At 38.4% G+C, this 20,685-nt stretch overlaps 1 protein-coding gene across 1 annotated transcript; it reads right to left on the bottom strand.

Annotated features, from left to right (window-relative positions):
• Nucleotides 1–7,980: 7,980 nt before the first annotated feature.
• LOC131769876 (uncharacterized) lies at nucleotides 7,981–17,846 on the bottom strand. The gene is made up of 8 exons (XM_066169808.1): nucleotides 17,737–17,846; nucleotides 11,830–12,116; nucleotides 10,914–11,028; nucleotides 10,428–10,550; nucleotides 9,798–9,923; nucleotides 9,526–9,559; nucleotides 8,653–8,779; nucleotides 7,981–8,568 (listed from the first exon to the last, which is right to left on the bottom strand). The coding sequence occupies exons 1-8, from the start codon at nucleotides 17,807–17,809 to the stop codon at nucleotides 8,053–8,055; spliced, it is 1,401 nt and encodes a 466-aa protein (XP_066025905.1). The 5' UTR covers nucleotides 17,810–17,846; the 3' UTR covers nucleotides 7,981–8,052.
• Between the last annotated feature and the right edge of the window lie 2,839 nt (nucleotides 17,847–20,685).

The raw sequence follows: 20,685 nt of genomic DNA, 5'->3' as shown, positions 1-20,685 counted from the left end.
AGGTGATCTCTCTTTTTGCCCTCTTTTCCTTAGATTTTGGGTGGTACTAAGCGTGAAGCTGCTGTGGATAACTTTTACGTTCTTACGGAATTTCAATTACAAACAACGGCAATTAAACCAAGAAACGAGACCCTATAGGTGGATATGACTGGGGTTCCCGTTCAGGGGGTGCGGCTGTGTGTTGGGGAAGTGTTATCTCATCTGGTAAGGTTCCGGATCTGGGGACTTTACATTCAAGGGATCCGGATTCCTTTGTGGCAGGTGGTCTTCACCGTAATTCAGCCGTTGGGAGCTGGTACTTGAGGGTCATCCGTTGAGGAACTATTCTAGATTGGATTAGAAATAAAGTCGACATCTTAAGTTTTTCAAGACCTTTTGCGGGAGTTTTCAAGAGAGCTAAATATTCGTCTACTGTTCCACCTAAGAAGATTTTCCCGAAGCATGTAAACTGTAAAATTTTACGGAATTTATATCCAAGGAGATCGGAATCGTGTTTTAACCGGCGCTGTTAGAGTCTGGGGGGTAGTGGGTGTCGATGATCCCCCCCATCTTGTGTTGCCACTCACGGTTGAACCTACGAAGCCTCGACTTTGTATTGACGCGAGGTTTCTAAACCTTTGGATGAAAGATATGCCGTTTTCCCTGGATAAACTGAGTGAAGTGGCTAGGTATGTTTACCCCGGATCGTTCATGACCAAGTGCGACGACAAGTCCGAGTATGATCACGTGATGTTGACAGAGTCCTCGCAATCATACTTTGGGTTTAGTTTTGATGGCCTGTGGTTTGTTTGTACGACTCTTCCGTTCGGATGGAAAATCTCCCCTTATGTTTATCATACCATTGGTCTGGCCGCCACAGGTTTCTTGAGAGCTCAAGGGATTCCTTGTTCTCCCTATATAGACGATCGCTTAAATGGAGAGCTTTTGCGACCGACTGGGCCTTGGTCCATATTGCCAGCGGACAGATCTCTGCGGTTCAGGTTGCTGGTCTGTGTTGGTTGATCTCGGTTATACCATTGGTATCAAGAAGTCGGTTCTTGTGCCGGTCACATCCCTGGGGTATCTTGGGTCTGATCATGGATTCCGTTCGACAATCGTTTTTGGTGCCGCGCCGTAAGATTGAGTCCTGGGCCTTAATTAGGGAGAAAATTCTTGCCTGCAAGAAAACTGTTTGGATCAAAACTTTACAACGATTTCAGGGGAAATGCATATCTTTCTCTTTGGCTGTTCCAGCCGCGAAATTGTTCATTAGAGAAATGAGTAGAGCGATCGCTTCTGGCTTGGATGATGGGCAAGTGTCTATGACCGACGCTTTAAGGGAGGAAATTTCGCATTGGCGTTACCTTGACGACTGGAAGGACACTCTTCCGTGGAGAGACGAGAAGCATGTGCGTATTGCGATTTCTACCGATGCGTCCGGTTATGGGTGGGGTTGTGCAGTTCATTCACCTTCGGATGATCAGATTTTTCGAGATTATTGGAGTCAAGAGTAACTGTGTCTCGATATTTCTACAAAGGAAATGTTAGCTTTGTTGTATGCTATTAAAGCTCTTCCTGACGGAATTAAGGATTGCCGAATTGATGCTTCTATTGACAGTATGGCAGTATTAGGTGCGTGACAGGGGTCTGGCAGTAGGAGATCCCCCCAGTTAAAGTCAGCTACAAAACGACTTTATTTTGCTCTATCTTCTCGTAATGTTCAGTTGAACTTATCCTATGTACCATCTAAGGAAAATGTGGCCGATTTTCCGTCTAGGACAATGTCACGTGAGGATTCCAAATTGTCAATGTTAGCTTTTGAGAGGGTCGATAAAGAGTTTGGTGGAGTTGAAGGTCATTCGTTTGACTTGATGTCTTTGGACTCAAATGTAATGAAGAACAAAGATGGGTTTTCCTTGCCGCATTTTACTCCTTTTCCAAGCCCACACTCCAACGGTGTGAATGTCTTCAGTCAAGACTTGCGGGTTTTCCGTCCATGTCCAATCCTTATGTCTTCCCGCCATTTTCTTTGATTGGTCCACTGTTGAAGTTTCTCTTGAGTTTTAAGATCCCGTTCACTATTGTGGCTCCAGAGTTTGTTCCTCATCGCTATTGGTGTACACAGGGTGACTTGAGTGTTCTGCTATCCCCATCAAAGTCGGGTTATAGTCCAACACCTTGTCCCTTTTCTATGTGGGCGTTTCGCGTGTCTCGGTTCTAGGTGTAGAGTCGGGCTCATTGTTTGTTTGGTTTTTGTTCCCTACAGACATAGACCTAAAGTTCCGAAGTTCCGAAGTTATTCACTCCCTGCGTTGCGTGCCCACGATGCTCACATCCGAACGATGAGGATTTCAATTTCTGTCAGAAATGTGGTTATATTAGACGTGCTTCAATCCAAGGACCACTAAAGAAATTGGATATTGATGAAGGCAGCATTGCCCAACGAGTACGCGAGTTGAATGAGCAACGTAGTTCGTCTCGTTATTCTAAACAGAAATCAGCTCTGGAATTGGAGTTTATAAATTTTCTGGGAAACTTGTCAGTCCCCAAGTCTTTGTCGTCAGCGCTTCCTTCGGATGTTATTGCGTTCCTTGTGTGGAAGGATGGAAAGGGAAGGACACGAGTTCATAAACAGGATTGTCACACCTGGGGAGGTAATGCAGGGCTAGTTTGTGAGTGCCCTAAACGTTTGGCATTTGGGACTATAGATTCACTGATTGGCAAGTTGCGTGCTATATTTGCAGAGAGTGGTCGAGGCGCAGAATGGCAGTCTTTGTTAGGTGTAGGTAATCCAGCTTCTTGTAGATCAGTTAAGAATTATTTGAGTAATGTGCGAGAAGAACAGCTAAAGGCTAGGGTAACTCCACGCCAGGCAGAGCCTATCTTAGTGAACGATTTGCTGGTTATCTCTGAATTCATTAGAGCCCTTTTGTTGCATTCTTCGACTTTGCGCGCAATTCAGATTTTTATGTATGCCCGCGATCAGGCTTTATTTAAGGCATTATTTTTTGCTGGTGATAGAGCAGCTGATTTGTTACAAGTAAAAGTATCTGATGTTTTACGTTTCTCGGATAATTCTGGTTTGTTGTTCAATCATGTTTGGACAAAGTCTCTCAGGTCAGGTGACGCAAATGTGTTTGCCTTTAAGCGGGGATCTAATCCTTTGATTTGTCCTGTCCGGGGTTTGGAAATGTATTTTGATGTGTGTAAGCTGTTACGTATTAACCTTGCGCCAGGTTTCCTTTTTCGCTCTATTTCAAAATCTGGCGGAGTTTGTTTCAGCCATTTGGAGTCTTCGGCGGCTCAAGCGCGATTGAGTTTTCATGTTTCCGCGCTAGTTGGGAAGTTATCTAGTAGTCATTTAACAGTTCATGAGTTTCGCAGTGGGGCGGCTGTATCTTTAGCATTGCGAAGCGTAAGTCTCTGTGAAATCATGGACCACATTGGCTGGAAATTTAATAGGACGGCGCTTCACTATATCAAACTTAAGCAAGTAGTGAATCCGGCAGGCGCGGCGGCTAAACTAGCGGATCTCCCTTTACAAGCGGGGCAGGACTAAAAACATCAGGATCATCTTGTGGGATTCTCCCAAGCTTTTTCATGAATTTATTTTATTGAAGTTTTGAACTATTATAGTATAGGTTATTGTTAATGATTAGATATAGTATGTATTAAGTAAGGATTGGAAAGAGGATTAAAGAGTTCTTTGTGTTTCTTTTCTTAGGGTGCGTGATTGTTCATTTCATATGAGTCTGGGTGTAGGCTTGGGAAGGCCAGAGCGATTCTCCATACCTTATTACCATCTCATAAATAACAATTCCTAGGGAGGAATATTACACTATGCTAACTCAATTAGCATTGGTAATTAGTCCCTAGGGATTTTGGATATAATAGATTGTTTTGTATCACTCCTTGTCACTTCACTTGAGGCCTTGGGCTGTGTTCTGCGCATCGAAGCGTTTTCCCACCCACCCCACCCCCGGTCGGATTGATCCGTCTCACCATCACCCCTTCGCCTGGCTTGGGCTTTCCCGGCCAGAGCGATTCTCCATACCTTATTACCATCTCATGAATAACAATTCCTAGGGAGGAATATTACACTATCTTTAAACAGTTTCCTATTGTGGAGATGAATCCCAAAACTTCCTTTACACATAGACCATGCAGGTGTTAAACGATAACTATGTTTATGAAGGACTAATGTCCCTCCTCTATTCCCGCTCATACATGAGTAATTGTGAAGCTAACCTTGTGATGAGACGTAAGCAAGTGTTATGAAGCACAAAAGTAACAGAACAAAGATAAAAATCGACTTCTTCATCGCGCGGATCGTCAGGTTTCTGCGACCGACTTCTGGAACTATGTGCAAATTGATGTGAAAAACTTATTTAGATTCTTTTTGTTATGGTAAAAGCTTTCTGGTATTTTTTTTTTTTTTTTTTTTTACCAATGAGACTTGGTGTTCTTCGTTTTAATTCGATATCTTTAGCCCTTGTTCCAGCAAGAAAACAATTCATTGACGAAAATAAATTAACTTTCATGAAGCCTCTCGACGAGTCACTAAATAATCAATCATACGGACGTAACGGTGGTTTTAGTCTAAAAACCAGTTTTCATATTCTTAGCAAGAAACTAAACAGAAAATATAAATACTTCTGATGCTTTACTTGGCTTTCATTAGTGGAAATAGCAGTGAGCAATTTTTCCCTTATTAGGCCCAAAATCGTCTTCCTTCCTGAAATAAACTGCTGAAAACTAGAGTACCTAGCGCAATTAACGACAAATCGTTATGAATATTTCAGAAACTTTTTTTCACTTGAAATGAATATTTGCTGATGATACAACACTAAGAGATGACCATAATGATGATGGTAATTATCGACAGTTTATCCGTCTGAATGTTTAAGTATTTTTTTGTTCCTTTTAAGACTATTTAAAACCCCTTTGGGCACTTGTCCTCTATTTCAATTTCTCAGTCGGAATTATCCGTGTTGCCACCTGCAGGAAACTCCCAGATAGCTAATAATTTCCACAGAAAATGTAAATATTTAAGTAAGAAATTGACATTTCAAAATTCCCCTAAAATAAAGAGAAGTATATTTTCTCAGTCAAAACGCAAGTTTTTAGTTTCAATTACGTAAATGAATTGATTCGTTAAAGAAATCAATGAACAAATAACTTTTGCAAAGAGTCTCTACTGCAGGAGAGCTTTACTGTATGACATCCTGTTTTTCAGCGGGTTGAATTACTAACAAAGCTACATATTAACTATAACAGGTACATTTGTCGATATTCCCTGTCCGTGGTAGTAATTTCTTTAACAAAAAGTTGACCAAAACTTAACAAAAATCTGAATTAGCAGCATAATAACTACTGCGGCAGAAACAAACAAGAAAAGGGCCTTCAAACTTAAAAAAAAAAAAAAGGGAGAGAGAGAGAGAGAGAGAGAGAGAAAGAAAAGAAAATCTTTCACGATTGGCTGCGAAAGAAATACAAAAAAAAAAAACCGCACATTCATCATCTAATCACCCATAGTATATTGGTTGAGAATTTTAAAAACGTTGAAAAAAGTGGTAAGCTATCGTTAAGCGAATTGTTATTGTGGCGATAAACTACAAAACCTCTTTTAACCGAATAACAGATAAAGGTAACTGTAATTGAGAAGGACCACACCCCATCAGAGATGAATAATGCTTAAGCTCACCGTGCGATGAGACAGAAAAAGGTATCTTCATGTCGCAAATCCCTTTCTGAGACTGAAATCGTTCTGACGTTACAGCGGTTAATGTTTGAAAATCGATTTCCATTTTCTTGGCAACAAATCAAATGGAAAATATGAATGCTACTGCTGATGTTCTTGGCTTGAGTTTGTAGAAATATGCAGCAATCTATGAAATAAACTTGCTGAAAACCAGACCAACTGGCACTTTTTACGGGAGCTCTTTGAGAATGTTCTTTAGAAACTTCTATTCTTCAGGTATTATTAGCATGGCGAATATTACGGTGATCTTAAGTTTATCACGATTGAGAGCATTCAACTAGTAACCTAAAACTGGAAGTGCTGCAGTAAAATTTATGCTTTAAACCATCAATTTGTTTTGTTTTTTGTTGTTGTTGTTGTTGTTGTTTTTTTATCGCCTTACTATAACTTATAATAAAGGCTTAACAATAGCATTATCCGGTAGGATGTGATGAATGATCTCGAGGAAGTCATATCAGGTGGCCCACCTTATTGGTTTTTACCGATTACACATGCCGAGTCTCTATGTCAGTAAAAAATAATTCGTTATATGGATAGCCACGGTAATTGCAAATACCGTCTCTTTATTTGAGTAAAATAAAGAAAGAAAGAGTTCCGAAACCGTATTTTTAAAAAAAAAGTGCCTGGAGATAGTCCCAAGAAAGCAAGACTAAATGTATGTCAGAGTAGCCTCAGAGTGTAATTTATGTATGTCCCTAAGTTTACATTTATATAATCCCAATTTCACTCGGCTTCAGGGCCTTATCTTGGACATTTCATTGTCTCCCTTGTCACTGCACCAATATATATTCTATGACGTCAAAACAATTGTTGCTTCCATCATTTGCGAGCTTTTTCATGCTTTATTCGTTGTCAAACGTGTTGTAATCATACTTTAATCATCCCGTGAGGAAGCCACTTGCCTGGTGATGAAGCGGTTTCTTGTCCTGGAGGGGCTACATTTTCAGCCTAAAGCTGAAAGGCGATGATCATATGTTGGTGACGCATTCTAGTTGAGGCAGTAATGGAAATGGTAAAGACTGATTTAGATCTTCAACTATGCACACTCACTATTGCAAAAAAATTGACATTATTAAAAAACATTATACAAAATATCAGCGTATAAACTGAAGTTCCCCCTGAAAAAAGGAAAAGAAAGACTAATGTAATAGCTGCTTATACTTTCATAATAAATCACCTTTCCATCCTTCTGAAATAAGATCACGAAATGGCCAAATTTGGTGGCCTGTGGAGCATGCGCACACCGATGGAGAACTCTTATCAATCTGGTTTCACGTTGAAATTTGCAATTTTCTATTTCCGTTTCTTTCTCATCAGTAGTAAACGCACGCGTATTACTTGTAATATTCTTATTGACTTCCTCACTCCCCTCTTTATTGGCAGTTACTTGGCAGTCAGTTTTTTTCTATAGTCCCAACTACATGGTCTGCAAGTAACGACTGATTTCCTCTCCGAAATGTACGATTCCCCACATAAATGACTGGTTCCAAAACTATCCTTTGTTCTACAAGAAATAGCGATAGAATTCGTCTCTCTAAGATTATCTTAGGAAATCGCTCTGATCCATTTAGGCGAGTTTTCGAATTGAAAGGGGGACATCTGAAATTTTGGTGAGAGAGGTTTTGGCTAAGGAAAATATTTTGGAAAGAAATCTGTTGGAATGAAGAGCTAATGATCATCTTGTCAATATGTACATTCGCATTTCGCGTGGAGACAGACGTCTCGAACAAATGGTACAGAAAAATTTGGCCGGCCTTCTGGTGATAACCAAAAAAGTAGGCTTTACTTGGAGAGAAACTACTTTTTGCGCTCTGTTAGTTTTCGTCTCTGAGCCAATTGTTTTCCATATAAGTCTTTCATGCTCTTGAGCTCCGGGTTACCCTGCATAACAGGCGTAATTTCTCGCGCATTTCACTCGAGCAGACAAATGCATGAGGCGTGTGCAAACGGCGAATCCTTTGCACAGAAAATAACTGAATAAATAAATAAAAAATCAAATTTTAAAGAGTCACTATTTTCGTGTACGTCCTTCAGTGCGTGATCAGATCATGACCTCCTTTCACGTACAGTCCGCGACAACGACGTATTATAAACATTGAGTATGTCTTCATTGCCAATTTCTTCTTCAAATTGGCTTCGCATAATTGAAACGTCTAAGGCTAGATTTCAAAAAGTTATATTTTAGACAAATCGCACCAGAGGAGAAGATAATTTTGAACCCGTTTTATAAGCTGGTAAGCTTTAGGATACTACATTTTCTACTTCATGATGGCTTCTCGGCTTAAAATTTGAGAAGTTAACTGTGTCCCCTGTCACTGTACCAGGATGTACCCCATGGCTTTGATGTGCTTGTCTCCATTATCTGGCAAGTGCATTGCCTGATTTCCGCACGTGTTGGAATCATCAGTTAGACCTCCTGTGCCAAAACCAATTCGGGAGTTACAGGAACCACAGTCATTCTGGTCGTTAGCCATGATGCCGATTCTTGCTTTGGAATGAAGGCTGCTTCCCATTGCATTGAATCCTTCCTTATTGCAGTTGAACTGCAGGGAGGCCTGTTGACCAACCAGCGACTTCCACGTGTTACGACCCAGTAAGGTGGCACGGTATTTCCCATCAGCGATCAGTGAGAACAGTGAGTTGGCGTGCCTGTTGATGACAATGAACCTGAGCTGATGATTAATCTTCATACCGAGGCAGATCTTGGAGAAGGATGTATTCCAGTAGGTTGGTAACTTAGTCTCTTGGGAATCAAAGCCAGTCTTGCCTCCAGAAATGTTATAGGCATCTCTGTTGCTCCAAAATTGGGAATCGTAATGGAAAGTTCTCTGAAAGACAAGAATTGCATTTTTGATTTGCCTATGTTCATTTCAATAATATCAAGAGTTTCGCAAAGGAGACAGGGAGTTAACCTGCGTGCCGGCAATCTTCATGGCCAGCGTCCATCCTCCATCCCCACATCCAACAATTCCCATGTGACAGAAAACAGGAATCGTTTGTGAACCAAACATCAGCGGGTATACTTGGCTTCGTTGCGATCTTAAAAAAAAGAGGAATTAAAAACAATTGAATCAACCTATGGGTAGCCATTTGTGCCAAAATATCCATCGCTAGTAACAAACTCAATTTTTAGTGCTAAAATATCAATCTCAAGTGATAAACTCAATTGTTCGTGCTAAAATATCAATCGCTAGTGATAAAACTCAATCGTTAGTGCTAGAATCGACTTGATTTAGATCTTCAACTATGCACACTCACTATTGCAAAAAAATTGACATTATTAAAAAACATTATACAAAATATCAGCGTATAAACTGAAGTTCCCCCTGAAAAAAGGAAAAGAAAGACTAATGTAATAGCTGATTATACTTTCATAATAAATCACCTTTCCATCCTTCTGAAACAAGATCACGAAATGGCCAAATTTGGTGGCCTGCATCCAAATTCTCCCATTTGAGAGAAAACAGACATTGGCTTTGAGTCTAAGTGCAGGGTAACCTCGCCACTATTTTTTCGATCTACTAAATAAAGAATCTTCCTAAATAAAGAGATTTAGTTGAAACTTGATGAGGGCCATGGCTTCCATATATTTAGTAAATGACACAAAGTACTTTTCGATGGGGCGAAAGTTTTCAAGATGGAAGCTAGTGTGCAAGTTTATTATCAAAGTTGCTATGCTTAGCGCAGTATCATTTTCAGAATTATCATTATTAGAACTACTGTTATTTTCATATTCTCTCATTAAATTCCGCGCCGGTTTTGTTCTTAGTGAATAATTGACTTACACATTCCGGTCGAAAATTTCCTTACACGTCGAAGCTGAAAAAAAGAAAAGGCATATCAACAGTAATAAACCCTTTAGGAAAAAATGATGGGATGGAGTTTTGAAATGCTCTCAAAGGGAAAATTTACGCGTGGAATAGGAAATACACAATTTTCTTGGCCACTCGTGTTTTCGTAACTTGCATTGTTAGCGGTGTCTAATGCGCTAGATAAAAATAAAGGAGCGAAGCCGCGAATTTACCCAGCTTAAGAAATACAGCAGGTAAAATGTTACCCGAACGGCAGATATTTCCATCTCCATAGTATCCTTGTTTGCATGTACAGTTGTACGATCCCTTAGTATTGTTACACACAGCATCAGCACTGCAGTTCTGTCTTCCTGTAGCACATTCGTTGATATCTGAAAAGACTCTCCTTTAATTAGAACGTCGTCTGATTTACAGATAAAGTGCAAACAACAAGTGGAGACCCACGTTTGATCCGATGTCTTGAGAGCCTTGCAATTTTGTCGCAGTTCTCTCGAACATGCAAAAGTACCATCAATCCATTAAGGAACTGATTATTGAGCACGATTATAATACACTTTTAATTTACTTCTGTAAAATGTAAGGTAACCAATATGAAAACCTCCCCCCCCCCCTCTTTTTTTAACACCAAGAAATGGAGTTGACAACTTTCGTACTTCAGGATGATTCTAATCTGTTATTTCTCTCTAATTGGCGACCAATAACTTTTTTTTTATATTACGGTATAATCTAGCCGACAGAAAAACACTACAATTTCACTAAGTCTACCACTGTATTAAACCCTATGACTAATTTGAAGGTTTTTAGAGTTGAAGTTTGCTTCTTTAGTTTTCAATCCCTTGTTCGTCAATTAGAATAACAACTTTGGTCACTTTTACCTTCGCAAGTCCGTCCATCTCCAGAATATCCTGGTTTACACGTACAGTTGTAGGAACCCTTAATATTGTTGCACACAGCATCAGCACTGCAATCGGATGTTCCCTCGATACACTCGTTTATGTCTGCAACATTCAACCTCATTGATGTAGAGTATATTAAAGTTAAGTACTTGGTTCCAATGTCACTCAAATAATGCATAGAATTCTTGCGAGCTGTATCCGCACTGCTGGTTTCTCTTCTTTCAGTTCATCTCTATGAGCTCCCATTTTCCGGATTTACAAGACCACCCAAAATTGTTTTGTTGGTTCTTTATTTTTTTTTTTTCAGGAGATAATGTAACCCTTAGACTTATGCCAGTTTATTAATAATTTCTTTGTTTCACTCCTCCTAAGCTCCATGCATGGAGCTCATACAATGATTTTTTAGTCACAGACGGAAATACTGTCATCTTCTCCATAAAACTTATAACATGCAGACTTATTTACCTTCATCGCAAGTCCGACCCTTGAATCCAGCGGAACATAAACACCTATCTCTTTTGTCAGTAAAACCGTTTAGACAAGTGGAGTTGTTCTTGCAGGGTTTTTTTGCACAAGCACTCTGATGCAAAAATAAAAAAAATTCCCTTAACGTTTTAGTAAAACCCATACCCCTGTCCTATAAGTCTCGCTCCTTCTGGAGATGCAACATTGTGATAAGACTTGTAAAAAGCCTCTCATTCCAAATACATAGGCTCTTAATTAAAATCAAAACTTAGGGGGAAACAAGAATCATTTTGTCATGATATGCAACTAGTATACTCCTGTTTTGTTTTCTGCAAGTAGGCTAAGTACCTTTCGGCGACAAAGCACTAAAAATATTTAAATTTGAAAGTCTGGACATTTATAGTTAAAAATTTATAGTTGTGCTTTTATTTCAGCCTTAAACAAATTAAAGAAACCTACGCTGCACCTAGTATTAACTTATCGTAGCTGGGCAAGAGTCCATCTGACGTTGATTACATGTGGGCCTCTTACGTCAAAATATGAACACACACCATGGAGACCAATTTTCTCCGACTCAAATTCTCTTTTTTCGAAATTGGCAAACATTTCACAATCGATCCTTTACCAATAAGCATATAGATGAAAAGCAATGACAAATGTAATTATAATAATTAAAGCGATGATTTCATGCTCGTGATCGTGAGTGTAATTGCTCTGATAACATAGCATTTTTGAATGAACTAACTCCTCAGCTGAATTATAAAAAATAGGTTTTGTCCTTCCTCGAATCTTTTAGTCTGCTTCGTGCCCTGAGTAACATTTTTCTTTTTACAACTGCATTTTCCTTCTGTTTCTCAAGATCTTTCTTGAAACAGTACAACTCAAGTGATGCAACCAAGGTGAAAATCGTCCTTACCTCAAAGAAATAGTGATGCGAACTCTTTTTTTCTTTGTATTCATTGGGGTTGCTGTACTTATCAGACGACAGTAACTCACACCACAAATCACCTTCAGCAGCCAAGTTCACGGAAACACATAGAGGATGGTGATGGCATCTAAATGTGCATTCAAAGTCGTCGTATACCATAATTTCGTCAAGCTCAGGTACATCGAGATAATGAAACTTGTCCACCGAGAGCAGACTTTGCCTCGATATCTGTGATGAGGTAGGTAGTATGTTGTCGGGTTCTAAACTTGCTGCTCCTGTCGGTGGAGAGAAAGCTTACCATTTGTCTTTGTCGACAGATCTGTTTATGAACTTTTTATGAATAAACTTCGAATTATTTAAACTTACCGTAAGTGATAATTTTTGATACTAATTTTCATAAGTATTTTCTAGTACACTTCCTTTTTCTTTTTTCTTAAACCTCTTTGTTTGTCCTGCGGGCGACTATATCTATTGCCACCGGTGGATGACTTGGGTGATGCAAGTGTTGATTACCAGAAGATAAACGCACAAAACTGTCTTCAAATATGACATTTACGATCTCAAACTCGCTAGTATACATTCAAGTAGAAGAAAATTAGAAGTGCTGCTTTTGCCCAGCCAGGCCGTGAGTTCTAAATTTAGTGAAGTGCAATGAATTGCTAAGTTTCCAAAAATTTTGTTTTTCGTGTGGACTGTGGACGTCATTGACGATTTGTTAGAGAAAAAGTTCACAACAAGTGGGCGATAACCATTGCAGGAGACTCAAAGAATAGGTAGGGCATAATTCAAGGATGAAGACTGCATTCACACGGCCATATTTTAATTTCATACCTGGGAGTGCAATACCAAACAAAAAAAAAAAACTTGATTGACTTGGTTGATGAACTGGATAACGATGAACCAGTCTAGTAAAGTAAAATTTACATACGAAAGCAACGAAAACTATTTGCAATCTACATCAAATGACACTCACAAAGCTCAATCGGTTACGCAGTTTTAATAAGTTAAAGAGAGTGCATAGCTACGATTTAACTAATACTATTGTGAAAATGAAAAGCAAAACAAACCTCTTTAACAACCAACTGGCGTCAAACATTCAGATCCAGTCTTTCTAAAAGCGCTCCAAGGTATTTTGTTTAAAAAAAAATCGATTTCTTTCAAAGTTTTTTCATGAATCTGTCTTGATCTAAAAATACTCGTTAGCCTAGTGACAGACAAACAATAGGTCGCTAAAAGAGCTATCAGACAACTTTCGGCAACACAATTTTTCTAGATAAGGATGAATATTTTTCTCTCCTAAATGCTGTTTTAAGGCATCATCAAACACAAAAAAGCTTCCATGTGCTAAATTCAAGCGTCAACCATCGTTTTAAGACGTAAATGTCTTATGTTATTGAGTCTGCTTTCTGTGCACTGTTAGGTGGAATTTTCGTAAATGTCCAAAACATATCAGCCGGCTGGGCTAGAAGTTCGCCAAAGCCGCAACATATTTTTATCTTCCCATATTCCTCCACCAACTAATAAAATAACACTCCAACTGATTTATTTAAGGCTTTTCTGTAACTATAGTATTTTAAAGGCGATTTCATGGGTTATAAACACAGCAGATGGGTCCTTCGAACAAATTAATTCCTGTCGCGCGCTATCCCATAAGATTACAGGTTTCTCAAAGTTAAAATGACTTCACTCTAAATACCATTATTAGGAACACTTCCCAAAAATTCCCCAAACAAGAGCTGTGCAAAAATACGAGAACGGCAAACTTATGCCATTTTTGTCGATCGGCGCTCTTAAAAGAAAAAGATATCGGCGCTCGGAAAATAAAAAAAACAAATAATTTGCAATAATTTGAAAAAACAAGGCGGTTTCGACTACTTTAAGACTAAGGTAGATTCATGGGCAAATGTGAAAGAAAATGATTTCTTAACCGAAATTTACTAGACCGCTTCCTAGAGAGACTGCAATTGATTGAGAGGGACTAATTTCCCCCTCAATAACCTCCGCTCAGAAATGAGTAATGGTGAAACTAACCTCGCGACGTCACAAGTGCAGACATCATGATGCACAACACTTCCCGAAAGACATACAAATTGATGCCTAAATTATCTATCAATCATTTTTTTTTTTAACTTCCTGACTGCCTTTTAACCAATGAAATCTGAGTACTGCTCATTTCATAAACACCAGTTACATATCAAGTTTTTCTGTTTCATTTTATTGAATCGCTATGTCCTGTTGACACTCTAATATTTACTTCATATACAATAATTGCAGGACTGCGCTTAGCTGAGTACTACGTGGTGCTGATACGAGTAATTTCGTGCAAAATCAATACATTTGAAAACAACATAGCAAAATTTTGATCTTCCCGGTGTTCAGATATGTAACAGAGCTTGTTGAAAAATAAAAGGACCAAAACTTTTGACACAGAGAGAGAGAGAAAGAGAGAGAGAAACGAAAACCATTCACAATTTCGAATATGAAATTTTCGTAAATTTATTCATAAAATCATCTGCCCAACTATCTTTCTATTCACCTATAATTTATTTGATCAAATGTTAACCATCTTTTAACAGTTTACTCCTGTGGAGACCAAAAACAAAACTCTCTTTAAACAAGTCAAAAATGTTAATTTTTTAATTTATATTTGTCTTAAGCTTCTTGACGAGTCAATTAATTATTAATCGAATTGACATAAAAGCGGTTTGAAAATCGATCGACTTCCACTAATTCCTAGCAGGAAACTCGACGGGGAACAGAAATGCTTCTGCTGTTAAACTTGACTTAAATTTGCAGAAAAATGCCAAAATTACTCCGCCCTTATTGGACTAAAATCATCCTCCGCCTCGCAATAAATTGAATGAAGACCAGACCACCTAGCGCATTTTACGATAGTTTGTTTCGAATATTTTAGAAGCTTTTACAATCAATCTATAGGTCTGCATCACATGACAAACTGGCATGGCAAAAGTTACCAAAAGTTTAGGTTGGTCACGATCAAGATCATCAAAGTTTTAAGCTAAAATTGGAAGTGCTGGAAGTGAATTTATGCACTGCACTATCAATTTGTCTTTGTATACATTGACTTTAATTTTACATAAAGGCCTAATAATACATTCATCAGGTGGGCTATGATAAATTATCTCGACGTTGTGATATGAAGTGGCCAAACTAACAAGTTTTAACCGTTTCCGTTGTCTGGCGACTGTGTTTGAGTTTCTTTTGATGTAAATCAGTCCGAGTATCATAAATCAAAGAGGCCAGGTCACTTTCTACCTTTCAAAAGTAACACCAAGCTTCGACAAAAATAATTTTGCTGTATAAAATAATTTCAATTATGCAAACCATCCATCCAGATCTATCCACGTACCTGAAATTTCCATCGGTTAAATAATCAAACATTAATAAACAACTTTTTAAAAATCAATTTCACGATGAGAAAATTACGAGGCGACTTAAATTCATTTTGAAATTTCTTATCTTCTTACAGTGGTACAATTGGTATATGCCAATTCTTCTCATTCTCCTTCTCCTTCTTTATCTCCCCATTAAACTACATTCAAAGTCATCATATACCATAATTTCGTCAAGCTTAGGTACATCGAGATAACGAAACTTTTCGAACGAGAGCAGACTTTCCCTAGATGTCTGCAACGAGGTAACTGTTATGTAGTCGGGGTCGAAGAACGCGCACTTTTCGTTTTGTTTTGTTTTGTTTGTTTGTTTGTTTGTATGTTTTTTTTCTAAATAGTTTACTAATAAAAATACTTACATTTAGGAATAGATATTCGATGACACCTACTCAGAGACAAATAATTAGAGTGCATGGTGTACTTCCACTAGCCATGGACAATTGTCTGCGATTTAATAGGTCAAAATAGGTACTTATTTTGCCAAGAAAAAAAAAAGAGCTATTAAAATAAAAACCGAAATAGGTAAAAGGAAGCTAGTTAGATCCTACCAAGATATTTTTTCAACCAACAGCTTTCGATAGATCCGAATATTTTAAAATTTTAAAGGTGATAATATTTATACAAATTTTTTGGCCGGTTTACTTCCTTTGCTTCCTTTAAACCTCTGTTTGTCTTGTAGTCGATAGTATCTATTGCCACTAGTGGCAGACTTAGGTGATGCAAGCGCTGATTTCCAGAGACAAACAGACTAAAACAATGAAAACCATCTGCAATCTTTATCAAGTGAACCTTACAAAGTTTAATCGGTTTCGCAGTTTAGTAAATCTAAGGATGTACGAAGCCACGATCAAACCAATACTATTGTGAAAAACAAAAGAAACCTCTTTAACTATATGCTAGCATCAAACATTAATACGCTTTCCCTTTAGAAGCGGTCTGGTGTATTTCGGCTCCAAAAAAAAAATATTTATTTGAAAGTTTTTTTTTGCCTCATTCTAAAAGTTCTCGTTGACTGAGTGATAAACAAACAACAGGTCGCTTACAGAGCTAAGAGTCAACTTTCGGCAGCACTATTATTTTAGATGAGGATGGAGAATTTTTCTGTTATTTATGGCATCGTCAAGCAGAAAAAGCTTCATTGTGCTAAATTAAAGTGTCAACCACAATTTTAAGACGTAAACTTCGCATATAATTGGTTCTGCTTTTAGTGCATTATTGGTTGGAATTTTCGAAAATGTGCAAAATATGTTGGCCGGCTATGCTAGAAGTTCATCGAAACCACAACATACCTTTATATTTCCAAACTCCTCTACCTACATGACAAAAATAACACTCCACTTGATTTATTTTGGGCATTTTCGTAACTATACTATGTACTAGCGATTTCATCGGTTATAAACTCAGCTGAGGGGGTCCTTTGAATAAATTATTCTTGTGGCGCACTACCTCGTAAGATTGCAGCTTTTTTCCAATTTAAAAAGACCGCACTTTAAATACCATTATTTATTTTACTCATTGACACGAAGATATACTTTGGATTAACTTGGCTATTTCAAATCTCTCCAGACTATTGAATTCCCTCTTTTTTCTCTTTAACTGAGTAATAAATAAAACAAGAGGTCGCTTATAGAGCGAAGAACCACCTTCGGCGGCGGTATTTTTTCCTTGATAGGAAAGGAGATTTTCTCTCTCTCATGGCATCTTCAAGCATAATAAAGCTTCAAAGTATTTAATTCAGGCGTCAAACCTAGGTTGTAGACGTGAATTTCGTACATAATTGAGTCTATTTTTTGTGCATTATTGGGTGGAATTTCGAAATTTTGCATAATATGTTGGCCGGCTGTGCTAGAACTTCGTCAAAACAACAACATATCTTTATATTTCCATTCTCGTCTACCTAACTTTTGTTAGCCTGAATAAAAATATTACTTTTGTTAACCTGAATAAAGATATTACTTTTGTTAACCTGAATTAATATATTATGGGAAAGGAGTTGGAATTTTGTGTTCAGCCTAGATTAAAAGTTGCATTTTTTACGATCATGACCGCGGTAAAGACAAAATAAGTGTCAAGCTGAAAAAAATAATTTTCAATGTAAAAAACCGTTAAAACTGGAAAACTTATGTAACTTGTTCTCAAATAGGATCCAACTAAATATGCCAAACAAACAAATTCCTCAACACGAGCTTTGCAAAAATGCGAGCACGAAAATTTATGCCATTTTTAATGATCGGCGCTTTCAGAAATGGGCCTTTGAGCGCCGGAGCGATTTTCGCTCTGGAAAGAAAAAAACTGCAATAAATCGAAAAAACAAGATGGTTTCCATTACTTTGAGACTAAGAGAAATTCGTTGAAAGAAATCGATGATTTTAACCGAAATGTCTGAACCACTTTTTCGAGAGACTACACCTCAACTACGATTGAAAGAGGCTAATTACCCCATCACTAACCCCGCTCAGTTATCGATAATAGATAAACTAACCTTGCGAAGACACAAGTACAGACATCGTGAGGCACAGGACTAACAGAATACAGATAAATATCGAATTCTTCATGGCGCTGAACCTTCTCGAGACCGACTTCCCGAGAAACATAAACTGATGGCAAAATTCGATCTTATAATTATTATTATTTAGTTTTTTTTTAACTTCCTTGCTGCCTTTTAACCGATGATTTCTGATTATTACTGGTAGTTAAGGAGATCACTATCCCTGGTAACCAATCATAGAGAGCTATTCTGCACCACTTAACCGACGTGGGCCAATTACCGTTGAGTATTTGTGACACACCCCACACTTGAAATGTAACGCAACATTCACAGGTGTTTACACATGTTAGACGTACAGACAGTCACGAATTAGACAAAGGAAATAACACACACTACTTTCTTTCTCTCAGGATATCACGCGCCGTGGTTCCTTATTGTATTTCTCCTGCCCTCCATAACAAAAAAAATTGAATCTCAGAGGTTACTAGGCTACCGTTAGCCAAGTAGGAATGTTACAAGTCATTCCGTGCGAAATCAAAGTGAGATCGTCTCAGTGCTGTACGAAAGGACCGAAAGACAACTTATGAAGTAGAAATTAAATGTCCTGGTCTGTCAATAATCTCTACTGAAGCATCTTTTTAAAGCAAACTTTATTAAGCTTTTAGTTTTTTGCTCAAGTCCTGAGTCGCGCCTTTCGATCAACAAGCCTTTTGCGGTATTCAAGAACATAGTACGGTTTCGTAATCCTCTCTGCAATTCATAAACCTGATAAAACTCGATAACCAGATAAGCATGTATTTATCCCGGTTCTTATTCCCATTTCTACTAACTTTGTGCCCTCGATGAAATGACTATATCCTAAGGCAACTCCATTTGCGCTACGCGCATCTAACCACGTAAACTGTAATTGTCCTAAAATGTCCCGCTCTCCACGTTGAACCAGTTCCATAACCACCAGTTACAGATCAAGTTTTTTTCTGTTTCATTTTATTGAATCATAATGTCTAATGACGCTCTAATCTTCACTTCATATTCAGTAAAGGCGGAACAGTTAAGTGAGCAGTGATGGTATGAGAAATTTGGTGCGAAATTAAAATAACATATTTGTAGACGGCATGGCGAGATGTTTATCTTTTCCAATGTTCAAATACTTAACAGAGTTTGTCGAAAAATGTCTATTCTAGTAGTTTTTTTTTAGATATCTTACAAGGAGGAACTTATACCCAGACGGAAAAAGAGTTTTATATGTAAGAGAAACAATCAAACGTGTGAACTCATAGAATCCTCTTATTTTACAGACTTGGACCCGGAATAATGTCATTCTTTACCATGAGTGAAGATTCACTTTGGGATAAGGTCTTGGCCACATTCGTTAACGTGAAGGCAACGATGACAGGATTATAGCCTCACACAACTACCAGTGAACTTACTGAATGAAAAAGTTTTTTTCCCTTTTGCGTGATTCTAAATTTGGAAAATTTCTATGACGATGAAAGGCAACAGTGTCGAGAATTTGGGTATTTTACTTATAAACATATTCTTATGAAAGTGCTACCGGATGATTTTTAAATTTCAAATGTTTCAAACGCGGCATTTTTTTTTTTTTTTAATTTCAAAGGAAAACAGTTCAAAGTGGATTAAGTCCTTTTCAAAGTACAAACCATTTAAGTGGAATTTTGAATCCCTCATAGCTTTAAGACCTACTTTACTTATTTCATGTTTAGGACATTATCGTGGATTGACCAAATGTTCAGAAAACAAGTCAAAGATCAAGATAGCGGTTTTTAATCTGCCAACATCATGTACAAATCGCCTGGCATTGGGTACTAGAAAAACCCAAACGGAAAGATTTAACAATTTCCTTCCCTCAATACTTCAAAATGTGAACTTACAACACAAACATAAAATAATAAAATGTGGAATAAAATAGAGTTCGCTAGTTGCAAGCAAAGTCCTGGAATCTGGCGGGTGGCCTAACACGGGTAGTAATGAACTCTGGTTCAGGGCTAGGTTGCTGACTTTTTGGTCCTAAGTGGACCTCCCCGTCTGATGTAATGACCTGAGTTGGTGTATCCTTCTGCTTGGCTTCTGATACCCCCCTCCCAAGAACAACACGATCACAAGCTGTTCCTCTATGGCTGGGGTAAGGTAGCTATTCCGCAGCTGCTCCACGTGGCGCCTCCAGGTCTGGTCATTTACTTTCACCCTGAAAAGAAGTGGACCCGTTCGCTCAATGACTGTGCCACGCACCCAGTTTGGCCCTCTGCGGTAGTTGCAGACCCATACATACTGGTCGTTGACGAAAAACTTTAAGGTACTGTTGTTAGACTGGAGCAATCTCTTGTCGACCCCCCTCGTGACATCCGGCTTAAATAGGTCCAGCCTTGTCCTGACATTTCGACCAAGCAATAGCTGCGCAGGACTGAGAGCAGTTGTTGCGTGTGAAGCTGATCGATATGTTAGCAGTAACCTATGGAGCTTGTGTTGAAAAGTTCTCCCCGACTTGTCAGCTTTTATTCCTTTCTTGAAACTCTGTACCAGTCTTTCCGTCTGATCATTGGTTGAGGAGTGATGGGGCGCGCCAGTGACATGCTTAATCCCATTTGCAAACGAAAACTTCCTAAAAGTTTTCGAAGTAAACTGAGGCCTACTGTCTGACACAATCTGATCAGGAAGTCCCATGCGTGCAAATGTGTAGATGTGAATCACATGAGGTGAGCCTATCCTACCCAGTTCTCAGGATCTTCGCCCAGCTTTTTGATGAATACTTTCAGTTGTTTGTAAAACGCTTTCTCTGTCCATCCACGGACCTCTTTCCAGTAGTCAGCCAACAACAGAGGAGCTATTTTCGGAGAATGGGACTTGTGAGTTTGTGCAATTGAACCGTCTGCATTCAATTTAAGTTGAACCAAATGTATTATGCATTTTTTCCTGTTGAACCAT

This window comes from Pocillopora verrucosa, chromosome 7 (genome assembly GCF_036669915.1).
Source record: "Pocillopora verrucosa isolate sample1 chromosome 7, ASM3666991v2, whole genome shotgun sequence".
Taxonomy (NCBI): Eukaryota; Metazoa; Cnidaria; class Anthozoa; order Scleractinia; family Pocilloporidae; genus Pocillopora; species Pocillopora verrucosa.
The sequence above is the reverse complement of the archived record's forward strand: the minus strand, read 5'-3'. Positions and strand labels throughout refer to the sequence as shown.

Bases quoted from the DNA above. Each gene is read 5' to 3' on its own strand.
- LOC131769876 (XM_066169808.1), bottom strand. From the start codon at position 17,809: ATGAAGAATTCGATATTTATCTGTATTCTGTTAGTCCTGTGCCTCACG. The intron at 12,117-17,736 runs GTTAGTTTATCT...CTCCACCGACAG, and splicing joins TGTACTTGTGTCTTCGCAAG to GAGCAGCAAGTTTAGAACCC. The intron at 8,569-8,652 runs GTTAACTCCCTG...CTTGTCTTTCAG, and splicing joins TGAAGATTGCCGGCACGCAG to AGAACTTTCCATTACGATTC.